Source organism: Protopterus annectens, chromosome 9.part0, assembly GCF_019279795.1.
Source record: "Protopterus annectens isolate FY-2018-M chromosome 9.part0, PAN1.0, whole genome shotgun sequence".
Lineage (NCBI taxonomy): Eukaryota > Metazoa > Chordata > Ceratodontiformes > Protopteridae > Protopterus > Protopterus annectens.
The window spans coordinates 1,614,817,581-1,614,840,815 of record NC_056743.1 but is presented as its reverse complement, the minus strand read 5'-3'; the positions used below and the strand labels follow the sequence as shown (position 1 = coordinate 1,614,840,815).

At 40.6% G+C, this 23,235-nt stretch overlaps 1 protein-coding gene across 1 annotated transcript in view; it reads right to left on the bottom strand.

Annotated features, from left to right (window-relative positions):
* LOC122810728 (cytochrome P450 4F3-like) overlaps window positions 1-23,235 on the bottom strand; it is a 3,229,861-nt gene that overhangs the window by 539,504 nt on the left and 2,667,122 nt on the right. Inside the window, exon 11 of the mRNA XM_044082292.1 lies at window positions 22,503-22,567. Within this exon, the coding sequence (XP_043938227.1) occupies window positions 22,503-22,567 (65 nt within the window). The remainder of the gene's footprint in view (window positions 1-22,502; window positions 22,568-23,235) is intronic.

Here is a 23,235-nt window from a genome sequence, read left to right as displayed (position 1 = left end):
ACAGACTTTTAATAATATCCTAAAATCGATCAACTGGTCTTCCCTAAAAACTTTACCTCTAAACAATGCCATCCACCACTTTAACAAAGTCTAAATACTCTAAATAGCATAGCCCCTATATGAACCAAAAGAATAAAAAATAATTGTGCACCCTGGCTCAACATAACCACAAAAAAAAAAAAAATGATACAAACTAGAGATCACGCTTGGAGAAACTGTCTGAGAAACAAAAGTGACACTAATCTATTAATATACAAACAACTATGCGACAAATAAAAATAAACTAGTTATCTCTGACGAAAAAAATACTTCTCTAAACAACTTAACAACCAAAACAAAAACCCAAAAAGGTTTTTGGACTCTATCTCTAAATTCCTAAGCCCCGGATCCACTCAAAACCCTTCATCAATCCCTGATAAATGTCTATGTGAAATAGCCAACATCTTCAACTCACACTTTATAGACAGCATACTTAAACTTATAAACAACCCTACCGCTCTACAAAATCCCTCCCAAATGACTCAACAAACAATCTTAGCAAGTAAAACAACCCTACCACACACATTATTCACTCAGCTACCACTTCCACACCTACTTTTATTCTACAACCTATCCCTACTTCTCTAATACATAAACTTCTTAAATTAAGACCTTGCTCCGTCTCCTCATGCAACCTCCCATCACAGTACCTAAAACTCGCCGCAGACTCTATTGCCTACCCAGTTAGTATAATAATTAGCAGGTCCATCTCTGAATCTGAAGTCCAACAAATAAGGAAATAATCCATCGTAACCCCCTTACAATAAAGGTGGAAATCCCAATGAACGTACAGATTATCAACCTATCTCTGTCCTTTCCCTTCTATCTAAAATACTCACAAAATGCATTCACATACAACTACTAAAATACCAATCCGACAATAATCACATTTCTCCCTCACGACTTCCATCCGGGACACAATACATCTACCCACTTATATCTTTCACAGATACTGCAAACAGAGCCTTGGATGCTGACCAGCTGACCTTTGTCATCCTACTGGAATTATCCAAAGCATTTGATACAATATCTCATCAAAAACTAGTCAATAAGTATCCTTTTTGGACTGCCCACCACCAACTGTAAAATGGTTTACCTGTTAATTAACTAATAGGAAACAATGCGTTTGATGGCAAAAATAACCTATTACAATATCTGACTGAACCGGAGTACCCCAAGGTTCCATTCTTGGACCCCTACTTTTCAATATTTTTATTAACAATCTCCATACTGCCTGTCTTGAAAGCAAACTTATCGAATACTCCAATGATTCCACCATAATCTCCTCCTCCAAAAACCTCCAACATCTCTTAAACATGACTCAAAATGCTTTCTCCTCTGTTGAAACCTGGCTAAATGATGCACAATTACTGCTAAACCCCAACAAGACCAAACTGATATTGTTCATGCCAAAACTCTCCTGCAGGACTTTAAAATATTTTCACTAAATAATACAGAAATTGAAACTGTTACAAAACTACTGGGCATCACCACTGACAATAAACTTACCTTTGAATACCATAAACTGAGCACCATTAAAAATACACACTTTAAACTTGGTAAACTCTATAGGCACAAATACTTCATGGATATCCCCACCAAAAAAACACTTGCCAATAGACATTTACTCCCCTCCTATTATACGGCACCCCCATCCTAACAAACCTGCACATATCTCTCAAAAATAAACTATTATCATGTTACTATCAAACTGCCAAATTTGCAACTGGTCTATCTTATCGCACACATCACTGTCATGCCCTTAAGGCATTAAATTGGGCAGATTTCTCCCAATATCTTAGCTGTGTACAACTAACCCAAGCACATACATTACCATACAAACCCAACAGTTGCCCTGCTTTAAAGGCTATCATACAACCTTACAATTCATCTAGAAGTCTCCGGTCCACTAATAAACAACTCTTAAAAGTATACAAACCCAATAAAAGTTCCAGCAAAAGCCTGTACTCTTTTTTTCATTTCAAAACTCTGGAATATCCTCCCTTCACACATAAACATCTTAGACTCCTTTAGGACCTTCAAACTCACTTTAAAAAAAACATCTTCTCAGCATTCATATCTGTCCCTGTTCTCCTCCTAAAACTAACAGAGACCTGTCTCACCAATAGTGCATGTAATCTCCAACGGTCTTTGTACAATTGTAAAGCAAATGGTGTATGTTACCTCTGTTAGAGCTCTCCCCGATACTGTGCACACTTCGCAAGGATCCTCATCTTCCTCTATTCTCTGCCTGTACCACCAACAGTAGGTGGCAGCAGAACCCATTGAATCCCCCTACCAGTCAGCCATCCCTACCAGTACAGACCCCCACTGCTCAGCTGCTTCTTTCTGATCCAAAATGGATCAGACAGCTTCTTTCAGTAATCTCACAGCCCGACGCACAAGCCATTAGCCAGTTTCATCCAAACTGCTGCTTCAGATGCTGTAAGAGACTGATAGTCTCTTGTTTTTCCTAAAGAACAAAGCTAAAACAGAGAGCAGCCAAATAAATAATATAAAAATAAGCAGCCAAATAAAAGGTTATCGCAGATAGTTTTTCACTCACCTCTGCTACGGCTCCAACCACCCTCCTTCCCCATCACTAATTGAACACTTCACCTCACCCACCACACTCATTCATCTTTTATACTCCCTACCCAACCCAAACAATGGCCCTCCCTCATCACATCTACTACACATTACTACCCTACTAACCTCTCTTGCATACCTTACTTATCTCACACAACTCCCTAAACCCAACTATACCTCACCGTCACATTCCACAACAGTCCAACATACCGCCACACCACCTTTCATCAACATAACACATAACACCCGAGCCCTACTCTTACAATCCAAACCTACTATTTATCTATAAAATCCTACATATCCCACCATCACATAACACACACCCTCAACCAAACCCCACAAATTTTAAGCAATTCCAAAGCTCAAACACTCCATTCACATGAAAAAGAAATTATGTACTCACCATAGCGTTCCATCTGAGTAGTTATACTTCATTTGTCTTCAACCTGTAGGTACCGGATCTGTATCGGATCCAAGCCTGCAACTTCACAAGCATCTGCTCCGAGCTCCTCCCCTACCCATAATCCACCACCACCTGCCAACCTTCAGATTGAGTTTGCTGCACCCTACACTAAACAACCCGATCCAAACCACCTTACCACACACAATGCACCACCTATGAAAGACGTTCATATGGTAAGGCCAGGGGAAGGAGGGAGGGATTGTTGAAGACAAATGAAGTATAACTACTCAGATGGAATGTTATGGTGAGTACATAACTTCTTTATCTGAAGTAGTTTACTTCATTTGATCTTCGACCTGTGGGACAGAGTCCCCAGCTACTTAACACATGGGTGGCCCTCATGGAAGGATATTACGGAGCACAACAGAACCAAAGGATGCTCTCTTTCGAGAAGTCAAATCCAACTTAGAGTGAGAAATAAAAGTATGAGATAAGGGACAAGTAGCCACAGAACAAATGTCATCTAAGGATACTCTAGACCAAAAGGCTGCAGAAGTAGCAATGGACCTTGTCGAGTGAGCTCTAATTTGACCCGGAGGAAACAAACCTTTATCCTTGTAGATCTGAAGGATGCATAGAGAAATCCATATGGAAATGGTCACCTTGGAAATAGGTTTACCCAAAACTGGTTTAGAAAAGGACACAAACAACTGGTCAGATTTATGAAAACATTTGGTACTGTGCAAATAGAAACGTAGCTGTCTATGAATATCCAACAAATGCAACTTGTATTCAGCTTTGTTTGTGAAATTTGGAAAGAAAACAGGTAAATTGATATTCTGATTGATATTGACCTCAGATGCCACTTTTGGAAGAAAGGAAGTACTGATACAAAGAGAAACCCTGTCCTTATGGAAAACCATGTATGGAACCTTGACAGACAATGCCTGAAGTTCTGAGACCCTCTTAGCCGAGGTGATAGCCACTAGGAAGGCTGTCTTCCAAGACAGAAACTTAAGATCTATGGTTGCTGCAGGTTCAAAGGGAGGGGAAACCAGCACTTGTAGTACCATAGTAAGGTCCCATGGGGGGAATAGGATCTTTGATCAGAGGACGTAAGAGAAAGGTACCTTTGATAAAGGCTTTGCACAATCTGGAAGAGGCCAAAGAAGCTGAGTTCTCCCCAACATGAAAATGAGAAATGGTGACTAGCTGAACATTCACTGCAGACGAGCTAGCCCCCTGTTGAAAAATGTTTTCCAAAAAAATCAAGGATAGCTGGAATGGGAGCCATGAAAGGATCTAAATTCCTGTGAGAGGCCCAAAAGGAAAAACACTTCCATTTTCTGCGATAAATCTTCTTGAGCTGCCACCAGAATAGTCCTGACTGAAGAAGACAACCCAGGAGTCCTAGCAATTAAGGGAACCAGAGCAGCCAAGCAGTGCACTTCAGACTGTCCAGATTCAGATGAGGGACCCTTGAAGGGTGAGAGATGAGATCCAGAATGGGATCCAAGATCCAAGGAGGAGCTAGAAGATGAGACCAGAGGAAGGGAAACTATACCTGGTGAAGCCAAAACTGAGCAATGAGGATCACTTTGCTCCCCAGTCAACGAGCCTTCTGGAGGAACTTTGGAATAAGGGGTACAGGGGGTAAGCATAAAGAAGACTGGGAGGCCAAGCATGGACTGGAACATTTCTCTGGGATTCCACCGGCAGGGGGTCCAGAGCAAAGACCTCACTGCACTTCACATTGGAAGGAGATGTGAAGAGATTGCAGCAAGGTCGACCTCACTCTAGAAAGATCTGCTCCGCTACTGAAGGATTCAGAGACCACTCATAAGGCGTCAGAATAGCCCGGCTTAGTTTGTCTGCCAGAATGTTGGACCGTCCCGGAATGTGCGTTGCTACCAGAAAATGACCAGTGGAGATCGCCCATTCCCAAACTCTCATGGCCTCATGACAAAGGGGGTAAGATCTGGTCCCTACCTGTTTGTTGATATACCAGACCTCTGACATGTCTGAATGAATTGCAATGGTTCCCACAGGAAGAAAGTTATGAAGGGCCTGCAATGCTAAAAGGACCATCCTCATCTCCAGGACATTTATATGCGTCCGTAAGCTTCAAATTCTCTCTGAGGTCAGGAAGACTTTTGTCTGTAACAAGTCTATCTATGCTCCTATGCATTCTATAACCTGGACAGGGTTCAGAAGAGATTTGGCTGTGTTGACTGTAGTACCTAGATGGTGTGCAAGGTGTAGGAAATAGTCTCTGTTCTGGCAAAGTAGACGCTTGGTGGGAGCAGTAAGGTGCCAACCATCTAGGTAAGGGTAGACCTGAATTCCCTGAAGCCTCAGGTGAGCCGCTACTACTGTCATCACTTTGGTGAACACCCTGGGGGCTGTGGTAAGACCAAAGGCTAGGGCTCGAAACCGATAATGACTGGCCCCTAGCCAGAAGTGGAGAAACCTCCTGGAGCTTCTGTGAATCTTTATGTGATAGTAAGCATCCTGAAGGTCAAATAAATACATCCAGTCCCTCTCTTGCAGGTATGGCAGGATGGACTGTAAGGTGACCATCCAGAACTTCTCCTTGGCAACTGACAGGCTCAGAGTAGACAGGTCCAGAATGGGTCTTAAGTTCCCCTTCTTTTTTGGCACCAAAAAGAACCTGGAGTAGATGCCCGATCCTGACTGATCTAGGGGGGTGGGTTCTATGGCTCATTTTTTTAGCAGCTTGGAAACCTCTAGTGATGCTGCCTCCCTTTTCATGGGTGGTACATCTGGGAGGTGTTTGGAAGGGGTAGGGAGAACCACAAATGGGACTGAATAGCCTCTGGAAATTATCTAAAGCACCCAATGGTCTGATGACATGGACTCCCATGCCGTTAGGTGCAACGACAGGTGACCCCCAACTGCCTCCAGAGCAGTCGGGCAACCCCTCAGGGCTGCTGTGTGGGCCTGTCCGAGAACAGTTCTCGAGACCCAACATTCCTTAGATCCCCTCTGCCTCTGGACCAGCATCTGTCCTGCCCCCCTCTGCCTCTAGGGGAAAAAGGACCCTGAGTGTCTTGGGAATACTGAGATTTCTGGAACCACATCTTCTTTTGCCCTCGCTGATTCTGGGAAAAGGATTTTTGAGGATTCGAGAAGTGGATTCAGATGGCAGACAGTGTCTTCCCGTCTTTCTCACTCTGGGCCAAGGTGCCACAGACACTCTTTCCAAAGAGGGAAGAACCATTATAATGGGCATTCGCAAAAGATGCCTTGAAGGGTTATGTGAACTGACATAACTTGATCCAGGCGTGATGTCTCATGGAAACATCAGACCCAGCCACCCTAGCTGCTCCTTCTGTAGCATGTGAGAAGAGTCACCTGGACGTATTAGAAACCACTGTCAAGATAGCCATCCTCGCGGAGAACGTACGCCTGTCCTCTTGTGACATAGACTGTGGGGGCGCCTCAGCCAGTTCCTTAACCAGGTCTCACTGTATTTGAGTAACATGGGCCAGATAGTTCAGCGCCCTTATAGAAAAGGTTGCTGATGCATAAACCCGCTTCCCTAGATGATCCATCGTCCTAGACTCATGGTCAGGAGGATGGACCGAGGAACTCTCCTGGGCTATTTCCCTCTTGGTAGCAGCTGCTACCACCATAGCATCTACTGGGGACCCTTTATTCCAAGCAGGTCTATCCACAGAGGGGCTTAAGATTTTATCCGGGCATGGTGTCCAGTTCCTTCCAAGCCCATGAGGTGACCAAGTCCACTAATGGATCCGCGGGGAGAGGACACCCAGGAATTTGATGGGCCAGTGCCAAAAGCCTCCAGGAACACAGATTCATCTGAGGAAGGTTTTGGGCAGACCAACCTCCCCACTAGCACAAAATTTCCATGATGTCTCCGAAGGAGACATCCTTGGGAGGTGATCTGGAGGAATCTTCCCCATCATCCAAATCAGTGCCCTCAGTGAGGGATTCCGGAGAGGAGTCTAAGTGCCTCCTCTTGCACGTATGCTTGTGAGGAACCTTTCCGGTGGGGCTCTCGGGAGTGGGCTCGCAAACCACCTGTTGTTCTTCAAGGGAAACCACTTGGGGCTCCTCGAGCATGGGCTGTCCTTGCGGTAAAATGACGGGAGTCACACCAAAAGCAGAGGGAGTCGGGGTGGAGTCCAAAGATATAGTCAGGGGGCCTTGATCCATTGGAGAGGACCCATTCCACAACATCAAACACCAAAGGAGAGCAGGTTTCCTGGGACACTAGTAAGGGAGCTGCTCTCCCCGGATCCGAAGCGGGGATCGGAGCCAGGCCCAAAGTGAACGGAGCACCAAGTAGGTGGCCGTGACCCAACAAGGTCGGAGCTGATGGAAAAAACTCCACCCCTCGGATCAGACACCCAGACTATGGCTCCAAGAGCCACTTGGATCTGAGCTAGTCGGATCTGACATGCTCCAGGCAACTGCCGGTGTCGAGAAAACAGGTACTGTTGCCACTGACTCCCTGACTAGGGAACTTCTTGGATCCATGTACTCCAAAACCGGGGGGTCAGACCAGAGAAGGATATATTGGTGTAAAGAAGGGAAGTGAGCTCCCCCCTCTAGAAGGAGAGGGGGCCAAAAAAACTCCTATCTGAATGTGTGTGTGAATAAATCTCTGCATTATTTTATCTGTCAGCTTCTGAAAGACTGCAGGTAGACTGCGACTAAGCTACAGACTCCAACTTGACAGGTCAGAGAATTGAAGCCCTAGAAGATGGCTTGGGCTCCTCCGGCTACAGTGAAAACCTAGGAGATCCAAGCCAAGGGGAGTCAGGTCGGTGCCTAGTCTGAAATTTAAGGGAGGCCCAGTCGGAGCCGAAAGGTCCTGGGACATCTTCCTCTTATCAATCTTGTGCTCTCTGTCCTTCTCTCTGCCCTTTCTATGCTCTCCTTCCACAGGCCTACAAGCAGGAGGATGAGTCCCAACCTGGGAGGGAGGGAGCCAAAGGACAGGCGGTCACAGACGTAACTGAAGAAGAACTGGAGGCAGTCAACTCCATGGAAAGGAAAAGGCCCTTCATCATAAGTTTAGCCTTACAGTCTTTAAGGGCTCAACTACAGAACAACTACCTAGAACTAGAAAACTATCTGCACTCAATGCACCAATGAGGTGGAAGAAGGGAGGCAACCTACTCTGCCAACAAACATACTGAAACTATCAAAAAAGGAATCAGAAACTTCAAAAACTCTACTCATGAACCAGAGCTCAGGGATCACGATGCATTGCAAAGCCTCAGCAAATGAGATCTGAGGGTTGGAAAGTAGTGGTGGTGTATTCTGGGTAGGGTAGCAGCTTGGATCTTGAAGCAGATGCTTGTGATGTTGCCGACTCAGATCGAGTACCCACAGGTTGAAGATCAAATGAAGTAAACTACTTCAGGTACTACCTTAAACTCATCCTCCACCAAATCTCCCTCTCACTCTCTGGCGACATTCATCCCGACCTCAGTCCCCCTTCCACTACACCAACCTCTAACCTCCCACCCACACAACCTCAAACTCCCAAATCCATTCACCTCACCACATTCAATGCCCAAAGCCCCAGAAATAAAATCCCCAACCTCCATGCTTGGCTTTCCCACAACCACTCTGACATGACTGCCATCTCAGAGGCCTGGCTTAAACCCTTCACTAAGGACAACTAAATTCTTCCACCAGGCTACCAAATGATTCGCAGTGACAGACTTAACAAAAAAGGTAGAGGTGTAGCTATTATCTACTCATCCTCCTATATCAGGACCCCATACACCAATCAAATCCCAAACTTTGCCAATGCAGAACTAACCATAGCTGTACTAAAAATTAACAATCACAAATCAATATGCATAGCTGCCCTCTATACACCCCCAGGCAATAACATCCCATTACTAGAGGCTATTCTCTCTTGGTTTTCCTCCAACATTAAAAATTAAACATATATCCTAGGTGGCACAAACATTAACTGGGTCGCAATAAATTCACAAGCCCCCTCTCACACAATCAACCTCTTCAGCTTCACCCAACTAATAAATTCTCTTACCAAGCCAAACAAAGATGGGGTCTCTGGCACCATCATTGACTGGATCTTAACATCCCATCCCAACCTAATCTCTAATTCTGGAATCCTTCCAGACCCTCTCAGTGATTACCTGCCTGCTTTTCCCAACCATCACCCCTATCCTCTTCATGGGCAACATTACTACATTCAAACCCACAACCTCTCCTACTTCAACCCACAAACTTTTTACGAATGTCTAAAATTCACTGACTGGTCTCCCCTAACATTCTTAAATCTACTCAACAACCATGCACCTCTTAGAACCAAACATGTCAAGTCCAAAGCCTCCACTTGCTATCAAAAGATACCAAACTTACCATGCTCCAAAGAGACAAAACATGGAAAATATACAAAAAAAAAAAAAAAAACAACCTGACTTCTTATTTGAATTCAAACAACTCAGAAATTCCATAAAAAAAATAATAGCTAGAGACCGTATAGCATACTACTCCAAACTTCAAGCTGAACACTCAATGAACCCCAAATAGTTCTGGCACACAATCTCCTCCCTCCTCCACCCAGATAACAAAGATAACCCCTGTCCTAACCAAGTTTAACTGATCTTGAAACTGCCACCCAGTTCAACTCCTTCTTTGTTGATTGCATAGCTAAATTGTCCTCATCTTTCCCTCACAACCCCCAACCCCTACCTCACCTGCTCGCCCCAACCTCCCGATAACATACCTCCCACCTCCCCATACAACCTAAAACTCATCCCCACAATTACGATAAAAAAATGCTCCTCCAACTAAAACCTAGCTGCAAAGCACCTGACAATCTTCAATCTGCATTCCTTAAACTATCTGCTGACAGCATTGCCTTTCCCATTTCCACCTTAATAAACAGATCCATCCAAGAATCATATGTCTCATCTATCTGGCATCATGCCTACATTATCCCTCTTCATAAAGGAGGCAAAAACACTAACACTACTGACTTTAGACCTACTGCCATCCATTTCCCATTGTCTAAAATACTGGAGAAATGTATCCATTCACAACTGATGCTATATCTAACTCACAACAACCTCCTCACACTGACAAAACGGCTTCCGTCTAGGCCACAGTACAATTACTGCCCACCTGCCCTTTCTCGAAACCATCAACCAAGCACGTGACTCTGGCAAACATGCATCTTCCATGTTCCTTGACCTATCCAAAGCTTTTGACACCAACTCCCACCCTCTACTCCTAACCCTACTCTCCTCTCTCAGTCTCTCTACTTCATCACTACTTCACCATAGCCTGGTTCTCTAGCTACCTTTCCAAGCGACAACAAGCCATCCAATGGAAATTCTCTACCTATCCCTTCTTTCACTCCCCCACTAGGGTGCCCCAAGGGTCTGTTCTAGGTCCTTTACTCTTCAACATATTTATCAATAACTTCCACTGCACCATCCCTGAATCCTCACTAATCCAGTATGCTGATAATTTAACAATCCTCTCCTCAGCATACTCCCCCTCTGACCTACTTCTTCAAACTCAAGCAGCTTTCTCTAAAACAGACACCTGGATGCAAAACAAACATCTGGCCCTAAACACTAATAAAACTAAATTAATGATCTTTTCCCCTTCCAGAAACTCCCCAATTGACAAAAACTCATTCTCCATATTCAGTCAGAATAACATCCCCACTGAAATTGTATCAAACACTAAATTGCTTGGTGTCACCATTGATGAACATCTAAAGTTTTACACTCATATCCAAACCACCATCAAGAAAACCCACCAAAAGTTAGGGCTCCTGTACAGACACAACCGCTACCTCACCCCCTCCACCAGAAAAACCCTAGCCTTCTCCTACCTTCTCCGCTCTCTTATGTACGATGCTCCCCTACGTATCAATCTCCAATCTGGCCTGCAATCTAAACTCGAATCCTGCTACAATAAAATAAGCAAATTCACTACCAATTCAAAAAACTTTTCCCACCATTGCTACTCTCTCCATACTCTACAATGGCTTGAACTACCCAATTACCTCACCTTCCTTAAACTCACCACTACCCAACAAGCTCATCTGCAAACCCTCCAGCTGCCCCTCTCTCTCTGCCACCTTAATCCCCCTACATTTCTAACTGCTCACTTAGATCAGAAAACCAACACCTCCTACAAATCTACAAACCCTCATGACCCCCTGGCTATCTCCTGCTATCCTGCTCTTTATCTAAACTATGGAACTCCCTCCTCCACCCCTTCGCAATACATAAATCAGACTAACTTCAAATCTCTCTTGTTCTCACATGTATCTTTAAAATGGACATGCCCATGCCACTCTCCCTTTACCCCTCTACACCTACTCCTCACACTTTTGCTCACATATTACTTGACTCCATTAAACCCACACTGGACAGTTTCCTATTGCAACTGGGATAATCTTATTTAGATACTCTGTATCTAACTATGTATATACATCACCACCAGCTATATCTCATTGTCTGCATTTCTTAAGTTTAATTTACCTCTTATGTATCATGCATTATTTCTCTAGTCTACAAAAGCATTTGTATAGCTATCTATGTCAAAATCTCATTATCTGTATTCCCTTTCATAAGTTTAATTTACCTCCCTCATTTGTATTAAGCTGTATTTCTCTAGCCTAAGAAAACTACAATTGTATAACTTTGTACGTCTTTTATTGTTCATTGGAGCGTTTCTACCCAGGCCACCACTGAAAACAGGCTCTTCTTGGCCCAGTGGACTTCCCTGGTTATCAAACTGAAATAAATAAATATAAAATATTCTGATAGCCTTTGTTCTTATCTCTTAATATCTGACTACTTCTTCATATAGGTCTCCTCTGCTTCACTATATTCCATCATCTTTCCCAAAATCAATACTTGCATCCCCCCACTATATTCCCTGCATTACCCTCAGTCGTCTCTGCCTTAACTAGCCTTCTACCAATCAAGTTATCTCTTTGCTCCCAATGCCACATTCCCATCATACCCTTAACCCAGATCCTCCATCATCTCCCTTTGTACACTATTATTCTCGCTACCCTTCTAATCAGCTCTTCCCTCCTCTAATACACTTCCTCCATTTCAATCATTCCTATCTAAACCAGCTCTGTAACTCCAAAACTAACTCTAATTCTGTTCTATACAAAATAAGCCTACTATATGTATTTCTGAAATCAACAAGGTAATACTATTACATTTCTGTGTTAGAATGTATCAGTTTTACAAAACAACTGCTATGTGTATCAAAGCAAAAATCAAAATATATAAATACCCATCAATAGTTAAATGTTTATGTTTTATGATTATGTATTATGTACTCTATGTAGAGTTTTCTCCCCAAGCCTCCACTGAAAATGGGTTTCTGACACAGTCGGACTTCCCCAGTCAATAAATAAATAAACAAATAAAATAAATAAAAGATGAAAGATTAATATTGGCGGCCCATGATAGTGGGCTATATACATGTTGGTTTACAAAGTCCATTGAACATGTGGGAGAAACAGACAAATGTAGGTTTTGTAAAACAGAATTGGAAAGAGTTGCACACCTCGTTGCTGGTTGTGACATACTAATGGCAGAAGGACTATATACTGAAAGGCATAATAATGTGGCCACACTATTGCACTGGGGATTGTGCAAACAATATGGTACTGAAGTGGCTGCAAAACACTGGAAACATAAACTACAAAGCATCATAGAACATGCTGAAGTCTACATCACATGAGATCACCCATTACCAACAGTTCAAAAGATAGATGCAAGAAAACTGGATATGGTGGTCCATGAAAAGAAGACAAAAGTAGCATTGATCATTGAAATCACCACACCCACTGACTACAGTGTCTTGAATACAGAGTGACACAAAGTCATAAAATATCAGGATTTGCAGTTAGAAACAAGATTAAAGTGGAAGAAAGATACCCAGACAGTTCCAATAGTAGTAGGAACAATGGGTCTTATTAAAAGGAATTTACAGTCGTACTTGGATGTGTTACCATTACATGTAACTCCATACAAATTGCAGGAGGAGTCATTACTGGGAACACTGCAGGTGCTGCGAGGAGCACTTCTGGCTGACATCAAAGACTGAAACAATACTAATTTCATGAACTTTATTTGTACTTTGACTTAGGAATGAGGTCCATTCCCATCATGGTATTAGAAACTCAAAACACCTAATGTCCTTAAGGGGTCATTTCCATATATCCCATTATCTTCTTTTAAAGAGGCTTTAAGGACTAATAATGAAAATTCTAGCTTGGCTAGGATTTTCTTGTAGTTTTTTTTTACTAATTAGTTTGGCTGTGTGTCCTGTTTCCTTTATTCAGATTAAGGCTTAACTGTTAGCACCACTGTTTAATTTACTACTTACTATTTTACTGCATCTGAATACTACTGTCTGCAATTTTCTGCCTCATTCAGTGTTTCAAAACACAAGGCTCACTCAAATCGTTTCTCACTCTTGAAAGTTTAAATAAGTACTAATCAATTGCTATACCTCTCTCATTTAACCATATCGACCTACACTACTTCTCTCTTTGCTCTCAACTTGATCTATGGCATCAAATTAAAGTATCCAGTTTTATTAGTTACAAATATCTACTACTGTACTGTAATGTAACTTATGTTTATCCAATGTATGTCAATGCACACTCATCACAATATTGCAGGAAATTAGTTATGTTCATGTTCTTTATTGAAAGGTTTTGTTTAATCCTATGTCTCTGTACTGAAATTATAACATATGTTTTTTATTCTTGGTATTAATATATGATATCATTTTGTTTCTGCAGCTTTTCTCCTACAGTGTCCACTGAAAAGTTTTTTTTATTTTGCCCAATACAACTTTTCTGGTTAACAAATGGAAATAAAACATAAATAAATGTTTCTACTTAAGCAAAACATCCAACACTGTTCTGGAAATATACACAGACAGCACCTCTTATAAAAATTATACATTCAGTGAACTATTTTGGCACAACAGCAGTTATGCCTTTATAACCACAATTATTCATGTTTCAGATGACCAAGGTCTCATCTGCTTGAGCTGGTGGCAGCTCAGGTGGATGTAAAAGATCCCACAGCACCTACTGAAAAGAGAAGGGGAAATTCCCTGATCTCTTGAAGGCTTGTACGCTGAGGTGCTCAGATAGCATTAAAGATTTGTACTGAATTCTTCCTTTCTGTTTTTTATTTGTGGCATTTTTTGAAATTCCCTGATAACCTGGCCAAATTTGCCCTAAGGGTATAAATAATACCACCTCGGGTCTCCCATGAAAAGAGGCCACTAGCCTAGTGTGATTAGCCTGGTCAACAAAGGATAAATAAATATGTAAAATAAATAAATAAATACTCTTATCACCACAACCACAATGTATCTTTGCCTGCATACCCTGCCTTCAAGGACTCCAGGCTTTACAGTCTCAACACTATTTACGAAAGCAGGGCTCAGCTCCAGTACTTATTTCAGGGAGCTGGATTTATTTGCTATGTTATGTGTTCCCTTACATACATACATCATCAGGTAACTGAATTATCTCAATTCAGACATTTTGATTTTCTTGGATAACAATGAAGACAAAAAGGTATTTTTGTCTCCCAGTAGTTATATTTGCTTATGTATTTATAATCAAATTGAAGCATGCAGTCAATACAGGCAGGTGTGACAGGTGGGAGGGACCCTGAAACAAATGGCCAGGTTTGATCTAATGTTTATGTTTTCCTGTGGTCGCGTGGGTTTCCTCAGCGTGCTCCGGTTTCCTCCCGCTTCCCAAAGACATGCAGTAGGTGGATTGGACACTCTAAATTGGCCCTAGGTGTGAGTGTGTGCGCCTTCTGTGGAAGGTTGAGTGCCAGGCTGGCAACTTGACACCGTAAAACATCACTGCCAATCATGAGCGGACAGATGATCCGCTGTGGCGACCCCTAACCGGGAAAAGCTGAAAGAAGAAGAAGAAGACATAAGCAGTGAATAGATATTACTATTTTGAAGTCAAGGATCAGCCTGACACCCACAGTTAGTTTTTTCTTTTAAATTATATGCAAAGTTTGGTAATATGACACCCTCCTATCAGTAGTTATTCCATGTGCTAACCTTTTAAAGGACAGTGACTTAAATGAAATATACAATGTCTGAGCACTTACCCTGGAGGTTGCATGATTTTTGGGGGTATGGGGATCATAATTTCCCGCATGAGGTTTCATGGGGCTTCTGCACTACAGCAATGCTTTAAACAGACTCACCCCAAAGTTTTGTTTAGTTTTCTTTTTTCTTTATTGTTTGGGGGGGACTGTTGAGTTGCTATTGTGAGAAACATAAATCCATCCTTGTCTGTCTACTTTTGACCAATATAATACTGATACGAATACACCACCTAGCAGTCGTCTGTCACTTTTGTAAACAAGTCCATCTCTGAAATGGTTGACAGCAGACAAGATAGCAAGGTGTGTGGAATGGTAAAATGGATGTTAGAAAAGTCCAGCCATCCCAGGAGGGGTTTAGCTCCAAATCTTCAGGCTCTGTCTTCACTGGGTGAACATTCTCAGATCATCACACATATATGGATAGATTGCTGTAAAAACAAAACTTTCTTTTAATTCATTTTATTCTAGGGCTATGATTTTCCACAAAAATGTAATAAGTACATAAAAATATGTTGGCCCCTTCTTTCTTCAGTATTTGGTTAAAATTAATGAGACCACAAGAGTCTGAAAGGTATTTCTGCTTTTTCATTTTGTGAAGGTAAAGTTTTAGTATTTTCACAGCAGTACCATTATATATTCTTTCATCCATAAAGTCCTTCACTGGGTATGACTCTTCCTTTCTCACTCAAGACATTGCTCTACATTTAGTTCAGTAACATTTCTTTACAATTTATTTTCTGTGTACAGGTGTAGGGGAGCTAATCATTTTAAAGTTTCCAACAAGCAAATGTGCTGTCCAAGGCAAACGTGTAACTTTGTATTTGCTGGATGTTCTCTTATGATTCTTTAAATAAAGCTAAGAGTGAAAAATAATTCAGACTGAAACTGTACTTAAGTTAAGCTATCTGTATCCAAAACATAGGTGAAAGAGTTCACTGTGGTTTCTCTGTGCTAGGCTGAGCTCCAGTGATACACTGCAGTAGATGTTGGTAGTACTGTGTACAGGCTAGACCTTGAAAAGGGAATCAGACCCATACACAAACACACACACATTGAACAGGTAACTGGGTTAAACAGAGAGAGAGAGAAGTGACTTTTCACCTTTTACAACTTTACAAATCTGCAATATATATGATGTTGTAAGTGACAATACATATGAAGTGAAATTTGGCATTCTGTACCTGGAAGTGCTTTGTGGGCAGGAATCATCTTCGTTAAAACTGAAAAAAAGCCAATGTAATCAGTATGTTAAGCACCAAATCTGGTTTTGTCCTTGTCACTCATTTTCTTTACTGTGCATTTAATAGTGTTGTCTCTTTCAGACCTACAAATCTTTCTTACCATGGGTGACAAACAGCCATTGTGTATGTTTCATGGTTTTTGCCCAGTGTAATGACAGATGAGCTATAGCTCTGAAGTCAGACATCTTTATTTGATTAATATTTGTTCAGTGAAGTTATCAATTTATCCTCCAATTTTAGTCTGAAGTAGAAATCAGTACGAAGTGAGCAGGTGGTCTTTCCTTTTCCCAACAATCATTTAGAACAGACTTCGCTATAACACTAGAGAATGATTTAATTTTCACAATTCATTTTATTTTTTATTTATTTATTTTACATTTGTTTACGGGGATGGTCCACTGGGCTGAAAAAAAGTCCCTTTTCAGTAGAGGCCCAGGAAGAAAAACTCCACATTAACAAGAACAAACAATAAAGTGTGACAATTAAATACAGCATAGGTACACAGGCCAATAAACATAAAACTTCTAGTAACAGTGTTAGGTATATTTACAGCTTATGGAGATATGTTCCACATTCACAAAACCTTGTAATCAAAATGACTCAGGCAGATACAGTACTGGTAGCATGTCAATAACAAAAACTTCAATGTACAATATCTGGCAGAGTTGCAACTTAGTAACCATAGTTAGAATTTCGATGAGTAGGGAAAAAAGTTCAGCTAGACAGGGAATGAACCATTTTACACCCATTTTCACATTTTTGTTTTTCTAACATCAGTATTCAGGTTATGTTGTTTAAAATGTGTGGTCATGTGGATTCCAGAGATAAGGCTCCTAGCTGGCTGTTGCATATACTAGAATGGTGTGCTTTCACAATGGACAAACATATAGGGTAGTTCGTATCAGGGGTGGCAAAATAAGCTAGTGGTTAAGGAGATTATCAATCCTGTTCAACATTGGGGAAATAAACAGGCAAGCATGTCTCATCAAAATCTGTGTGTTCATGCTTTACTCACAACTGTGTATTTTTTTTATTCATTTTTGATTTACCTCCTCTCCTGCTTGTTATATAACTGTTACAAAGCAAGCTGGCTGGAAGGCTTGGCTGTGAAACTGCTCAGGAGTCATTACTGGTATGGAGCAGAAGGGATTGTGCAACTGACCTGTGATGGGGCCAGATTAGGTGCCAGATAGCAGCAGGCAGTGTCTACACGTTATGCAACAAATCAAACTGAAATAGCACTGTACCTACAAGAAACTGTAGCAATGGTTAAACATTTAAGAACTGCCAAGTTATGTGCTTTAAGTAGATGTCGGAACCAATTTAGTCCATGATCACAAGCTGCCTCAGAAGGGCATGCTTTGTTTTTGAAACAAAGAACTTTACAGAAGGGAAACGACACAGAAAACGTGTCTGAGTAATCACATATGGTGATATGGCATCTGTAGAATCTATGAGAAAACATGCAATGTGTGTTACTAGAGTCATTCAGATAGGCTGAAGGAGTTATTCATCAGTTGCAATGGCCTTTTCAGGTCACTTGTGTAATGCAGAGGATCACACAGATCACATAACGTGATCACTCTACAGGTACAATGACTTTACACAGAGCCACTACTTCACATATGTGTATGGTGGCATGTGGCACTCCACTCCCAGCAGCACAGGGCACTGGACAATACATGCTCTAGCAGTGTGTACGTGGCTGGCCAATGAACATAATCATGCACTCGGACATAAGAGACACTGATAATGGGAGATCATTAGAGAAATCTGAAGTTAAGTGAGAAAATAATTAGAAAACTGACAGGTTTTATACATGCATGTTATCAAAGTGGCACAGAAAGCCATTTATGGACAAGTGAGTGATACTGATAATCATGGAGATGAATACAGAAACCTTTTACTAAGGTAATAAATAACTAGAAAACTGGTTTTATACATTTGTACATCAAAGTGGAACTTAAGACTGTTTCTAACATTAGCCTATGGGACACTGCAATGGATGATTCATATTACACAAAAATCAATAAACAGCATTTTTGTAAGGCAGATGTGTACCATGCAAGAAAAGGGAAACTGATTTCACAACATGCTTAAATGAGGGTTTACAAGACAGACATTTAAATGTGGAATTATTCATTGGATGTTCAGAGATAACAAAGACAATATAATGTACTTCAGTTTTTTTTACCATTTGTCTATTCTGGAAGGTAATAATGCTCTTTCATACAATTTTATTACAAGAGATCTATGCTGTCTAGTGTTCAAAAGGTCATTTACATTTTATTTTTATTCAGTGCATCTGAATTTGCCAGAAATTAAATTGTGCAGTCATGTAGCAGTTATATATCACAATAACTCATTTGTTTGTTAGCACAGTATTTTATTTGTTTACTTATTTATTTAGTATTGGTTTGTTTGATCCTCAGGATGTTATAGGAATCCACAAAGGACAATTTTAAGGTAAGATTTGGGCCAAAGGAAAAGTATTTTCAAGTGATATAAAATATATAGAAAAATAGAACGAACAAAGATACATAGTAAATACCAAAACTTCATTCAAATAATGACAAAAGGCATTTGACGGTGCTTCTGTACATAAAGCGGTACCACATAAGGCAGTACTTCACACAAAAGTAGTTTTACCCATAACTAGTACATTGTAATGTTAAAAGCCCTTTAGTATAATGTAGCACACAACAGGCAACCCCTTCCCAGGATAGACAAGCTGGTTCTGCATCATGGATAAGTTAAGGATGGTGCTTGTTTTTGAAAATCTAAGCAGCATAAAACTTCAGAAACAATGGATACACTTAGTTAATGCTAAGGATGCCACAGTTTGACAATGTTGCCAAAAGCTTCATTACTGTGGATGTGTAATGTCTAAACAGAAAACTATGGTGCATATGGCCAGCATCTTCTGTCTTTACAGATAGGATCCTGGTTTAAGTAGGGAGTGGTAGCAAATTATCTTCTGAGGCCAAATGCTAGCCAAAGGATATTCTCTGTGAAATATGTGCAGCTATATAAATTATAGGACCATCTGTTCCTTCAGAAAATAAGTCTTCACTTTCATACATACATGCACATTCATTTCAAGCATGAAGTCACAGCATCAGTGTATATTCCTGTTTTTTATGTATAGCTTATATATTTGTTAGTCAGGATAAAGTTGACAGCTGCTGTTATTTGTTTCAATCTGCCATCCTTATACATTAAACAGACCTATAAATTCCAATACCTCTATACTGCTGATGTCATAAAAACACACATATGATCTGTGTGTTATGCACTCTCACCCCACTAACTCTGGATTATTATTACTTTTTCTAAAAATATGATTTTAGTTCTGATATTATAACAAAACAAACAATATATGTATTATGCATTTCCACACTCCCACACACACACTAATCTCTGGCATGGGGTGCAATGATATCCACTGATATGCATGGCCACCCATATATGTTTCCCAGGACACAGAGTCACTCCTGTTCTGCAAAATCCTTGCTTCCCATTAGAGATTGTGCTAGCTGTGGTAAGCCCCAACACTTATGCAGGATAGGAGAGCTGGACAACAACTATGTATCATATCCCCATCAGTCAGCTCTCCTTCTCATCGGGTATATTCCTCCACCTAGATCACAGAAAACACAGACTGATGCACGGCTTATGTGTAAGTGTGCTAGTGGTGATTTGAATATTTAACGAGTGTGTGAACCAGAACAAATGTCACATGTAAGTGTTTACTGTGACCAGCAGCAGGGCACCTTACTGAGTTGCAGGGGGCCAGGTTGGGTAATGGGTTTGGACAGCTACGGCATCAGGACAAAGATCACAGGCTGAAGTTTTTTTTAAACCACAGAGGAAAGTTCTTGGGGGGGGGGGGGCTCTACTCTATATAGGAAACAGGAAATTCATCAAGAGAGACCGGAGCATTTATGTAGATCCTGCAGGTCTGTGAATTAGAAAGACAGCAGACATACAAGATGGGTGTGTGTAGAACTGTTTGTGTGTGCTGATATGACATTATGGCAAGCCATTGTCTAATAGCAGGAAAAAGGTGTGCAAGTTGCAGGTGATTACATACCATAACTCAGGAAGGGATAACGGCTGCAGAGTCATGAATGCTCGCTGCAGCAGAAGTGAAGGGCCATATGCCTTCCAGCAGTGAATCCTGATCTCACCCCCATTCCCTGCAAGTTCTAGAAGCTCCCAGATATACATCCCCCCAAACACTCCAATGGGCAGAATGCATTCCTGAATCTAGATCATTTATGCCTTACAAAAAAATCCTAAGGATATGGTAATAAAATAAAGGATCCTTCTGATAAATGCTTGGTTTTATTATCACACACTACAATACACAGATGATTCCATTCTACTCACATTTGCACATCTGACAACATGACACACCTCCAAAAAATTACTCAGGAAGCTTTAACAGCCAATCAAACATGGCTTCAAAACTCAAAACTCATGCTCAATCCAAAAAAAGACCAAGCTACTACCTTTTATCCCCATAAATCTTTCTTTCATTAAAAAACTGAATTTGAAGTCCTCTTTCTTGATAATACAACCATTGAAGTCACTTCTCAAATCAAACTATTAGGAGTGATAGTGGATGATAATCTTACATTCGACCTGCATATACAAAATTGCATGAGAAAAGCACATCAAAACTTAGGGATGCTTTACAGAACCAATAACTTTTGCACCAATGCAACTAAAACTACACTCACAGCTACTTATCTCCTCCCTACTCTTGTTTATTGTGCTCCCATCCTTACTAACCTCCAGGCTTCATAAAAATTAAAACTTAAACAATACTCTAAGAAAGCTGCTAAAGTTGCAGCACATACCCTTTTCAGAATCCACCACTGTATAACACTGAAAAGTCTTAATTGGTTAGAACTGTCACATCAACTAATATATATATACAATTTCTTACCACCTATAAAATTATCCAGCATCTATCTGCCTGTTCATCACTAAAAAACATTTTACACAACTATGTTCCCAGTCAGGCATTGCGATCCAATGATCAAAAACTCCTGTCTACAAACTTAGCAAATCTGCTGGGCATTGTCTGTACTTGTACAAGGTTGCTAAGGCCTTGAACTCCTTATCTGTATCCATCAGGTATTCCCTCCCCTCCCATTTTCCAAAACCACTCTGAAAGACTTCCTAGCTAAAATCTTGCACTGTTCTTGCTCAAAACCAGGATAAACTATATGCCTAAATGTGAACAAGTATCTTTTCTTTCCTTATACCTTCTTTCTCGCCCTTCTTCAGTTACTTTCTTATTGCTAGCTAATTCTCTTCCCTGACTTTCCCCTCTAAATATATCATAAGCCTGTTTTACCTTCAATTCATATTGCAATTACTATTTGTATTAGACTAAATTATCTATAATCTCTTTACAAGCTGTCTAAAATTTCTCTAAATATGATTGTCATATACCTTGCATCAATTCTTAACCAGTGTTTTTATATAACTGGTAATTTCTTATAACTATTCAAACTGCAGAAGTTTTTATTTTATTTTTGAAGATTGCAAAATTATTGTTCTTAAAATGTCTTATAATAATTTGGAGTTTTTCTCCCCTGGCCTCCTCTGAAATTGGATTTCTATCCAGTTGGATTTTCCTGATAATCAAATGTCAATAAATAACATAGCCAAAACAAATCTAAGCAAACTGAAATGAGAAGTATGATCTGCTAAGATCTAGGATTAAATGCCATATAAAGTCATTGCTAGGCAAGAAGTGACTATGAAACTGGATTTTGTGATGCCTACAGTCTTGTAGGACAGATGGTGATTCCGGAATACCACCACTTTCCATCAGATACCAAAATCATACTAATGAGCAATTGCTTGCAAATAAAAAAGATATACCATAAGATTTTTCTGTTTTGTTATCAGTTCTCATGTTTGCAAGATGTGGAGAAATCAGTATATAATCTATAGTCTGTGAATGCTGGCAGACAATGCAAGAAATCTTAATTGGCGATATTCAGAAGCAAAAAAAGATCAATTTTAGTGCTTTACCTCTGGATTATCCCACACACGAGGGTTCTGATGGACAGCACAAATCACTATCGAAACATTCATACCTGGAAAAAAAAAAATTACATCTGCTTAAAAGTTTAAAAAAATTATGTTCTCCTAGTACACATCAAGAAATGCTGTTGTAAGAATTGCCTATGTTTCTACATGACACCCACACAGAAGTAACATGGACTGGGCAGTGGCTTAAGCACTGCAAGACAAGTGGGAGTCAATCTATACATTTGTATACCTAATAGCATTGTTGCATGATAGTAATTAATGAATGTGCATTTATACTGCTATACTGTATCTGTTACATACATGCTGTACACACACACACACACACACACTGTTATACTACACACAGATGACAGTATTCATATGCAGCAGGTTTTATTTGTATATCTTTGATTTCTGCTAATAACAAACACACACTGAGGTTACACTACCACTGTGCACTGCAATAGGATTTGTCACCATTTTCTACTACTGTGTGACACTGTAGCCGGTAAATGTACAGTAACAGGATGTAGGAAAACAAGCCACCAAATGGAAAGAGTAGAGCTTGCCCAGTCCCCCTCCCCCCAATCAAAATGACTTTTATTCTACTTATTATGAGTTGCATTTACAGTTTAGGAAAAGATAAAAATCCTACCTTGAAATTCAGTGATTTGGATTACCGCAGGTATACCTACATAAATACTCAAAATAGAAAGCACCAAGGTGCATTTTT